This window comes from Apis dorsata, unplaced genomic scaffold, assembly GCF_000469605.1.
Source record: "Apis dorsata unplaced genomic scaffold, Apis dorsata 1.3 scaffold_52, whole genome shotgun sequence".
In the NCBI taxonomy this organism is placed as follows: Eukaryota; Metazoa; Arthropoda; class Insecta; order Hymenoptera; family Apidae; genus Apis; species Apis dorsata.
The window spans coordinates 212,977-214,894 of NW_006263353.1; the positions used below are offsets into that span (position 1 = coordinate 212,977).

General features: G+C 18.6%; 1 protein-coding gene across 7 annotated transcripts in view; it reads left to right on the forward strand.

Annotated features, from left to right (window-relative positions):
- The window catches only part of LOC102680331 (probable WRKY transcription factor protein 1), a 17,705-nt gene that overhangs the window by 9,394 nt on the left and 6,393 nt on the right, over window positions 1–1,918 (forward strand). For all 7 annotated transcript variants that reach the window (XM_031514981.1, XM_031514983.1, XM_031514980.1 and 4 more), the window contains one exon: window positions 1,666–1,826. In XM_031514981.1, coding sequence (XP_031370841.1) covers window positions 1,666–1,826 — 161 coding nt within the window. The remainder of the gene's footprint in view (window positions 1–1,665; window positions 1,827–1,918) is intronic.

Consider the following 1,918-nt stretch of genomic DNA (forward strand, 5'->3'; position numbering starts at 1 on the left):
CATTTAACTTTAATTAAATATTAAACATTAAATATAGTAAAATATTTTATAAAATTTTAATTTTAAAAATTTGATGTCGAGAAGGATTATAGTATTAAATTAATAGTAATAATAATATTAAATTAATATTTAAAAAATAAATAACTAAAAAACAAATAAAAAAAATAAATGTTAAGATTTATTTTGGCTTAAATTGAATTATTCTAAATGAAATTATTTTTGAAATTTTACATAATAAATGAAGTAAAACATAAAATCATTCGTAGAATATAAAATTGCAAAGCTGATCTAGATGCGTGATTTTCAAATAAGATAAAAAAAGGAAATTTTTTATTATTAAACGAACTATCATAAAGAATAATTATTTTTTATACTAATTATATAGCACAAATATTTCATTACCAATGTAGTAGAAAAAATTATTTATCAATATTAAACAATAATATATGCAATCATTCATTATTATAACTCGTAGCTTCAGATGTAAGAAAAAGAGAAATAAGAAAAAATTATTTATATCTTTCAATATATTTTGATAATATTTAATATAATTCATGTTAAAAATTCATAGTTAAAAATTCAATTATCATTATTTATTTTTATTTGTTAAACAAATTATATTAAAATTATATTATTATACTACGAAGAAAAAAAGATTCAATATTTCACATATAAGATATCTTATAATTTAAAATTTTATTATCATTTTATTGATTTGAAATTAAAAATTTCAATATATTTATTTTTTTAATTTATAACTTTTTATATAAATTGTCAAAAAATCATCTCATTGAGAATTAATTTTAAAGAAATACTGCATAAAAGAATTTATATTCGAACTAATTTCTTAACTGATACATTGTTATAATAATCGTGTTTTCTTGTAATCATTCACGATCGTATTGCATAGTTGAAAAATGTATGTACAGTAATTATCAACATGATTGAAGTCCTGTTATTGATTATAAACGTGCAAATGTTTGCAAAACTGGCAAACTCGTTATTAAGCAACATTTATTCGCGTTATCGCGCAAATATTAGCTTCGACATTCAAACATAAAAACAGACATTATGAAATTTTTATGATACGTATAAAACCTAATGTTCAGGATATGTTATTCAACATGAGTGGCATATTTGAAATTACATTGACACTAGTAGTTCGATAATGGGTCATCATTGTTTATATTACATTCTTTTAACGTTAAAAAACGTTATAAGAGATGACAGTGATTGCAAAGAGCAATTTTTCAAATTGCATATGATTCTATCTAATTAATGATATATTTGCAATTATTACATATGTATTATTCCATTATAACTTTAAATACAATATACTATGATATCGAATAACATATGATGATAAAGTTTAAATAATTAAGCTATATTAATTAATTACAAAATAAAATGGATAAAAATAAAAATTAAGTCATCGCAATCATCATCGCTAACATTTTAATTTTTAATTTTGTTTCATTTTTTCATTATACGCGCATAAAATGAAATTATATTACGCATAAAATTGAAATTATATTAATTTAGAGAAAAAAATTTAATATTAAAGAACTTTTTATTTAATATTTAAAGTTATTTTATTATATTTAAAGTTTTAAAGGAGTTTTTAATATCAATATTGGATAAAAATAGTTGTTTATTTTATTTAAGTTATAGAAATGTCGAAGAAAAATAGGAAACGGAAATTAGAAGGAGATGACCAATCAATGGTCGATTGGGAACAAGAGAATATTTTCCCAGAGGAAATAAAGAATGAAATGGAAACTATGTGGGAGGTATATATTTTTTGTTATAAAATATTTAATTTAGTTATTTTAATTATTTTATAATAATAATTATTATTATATACAATATATATAATTATTATTATATATTTTTAATTAAATATTAACATTTAAACTTT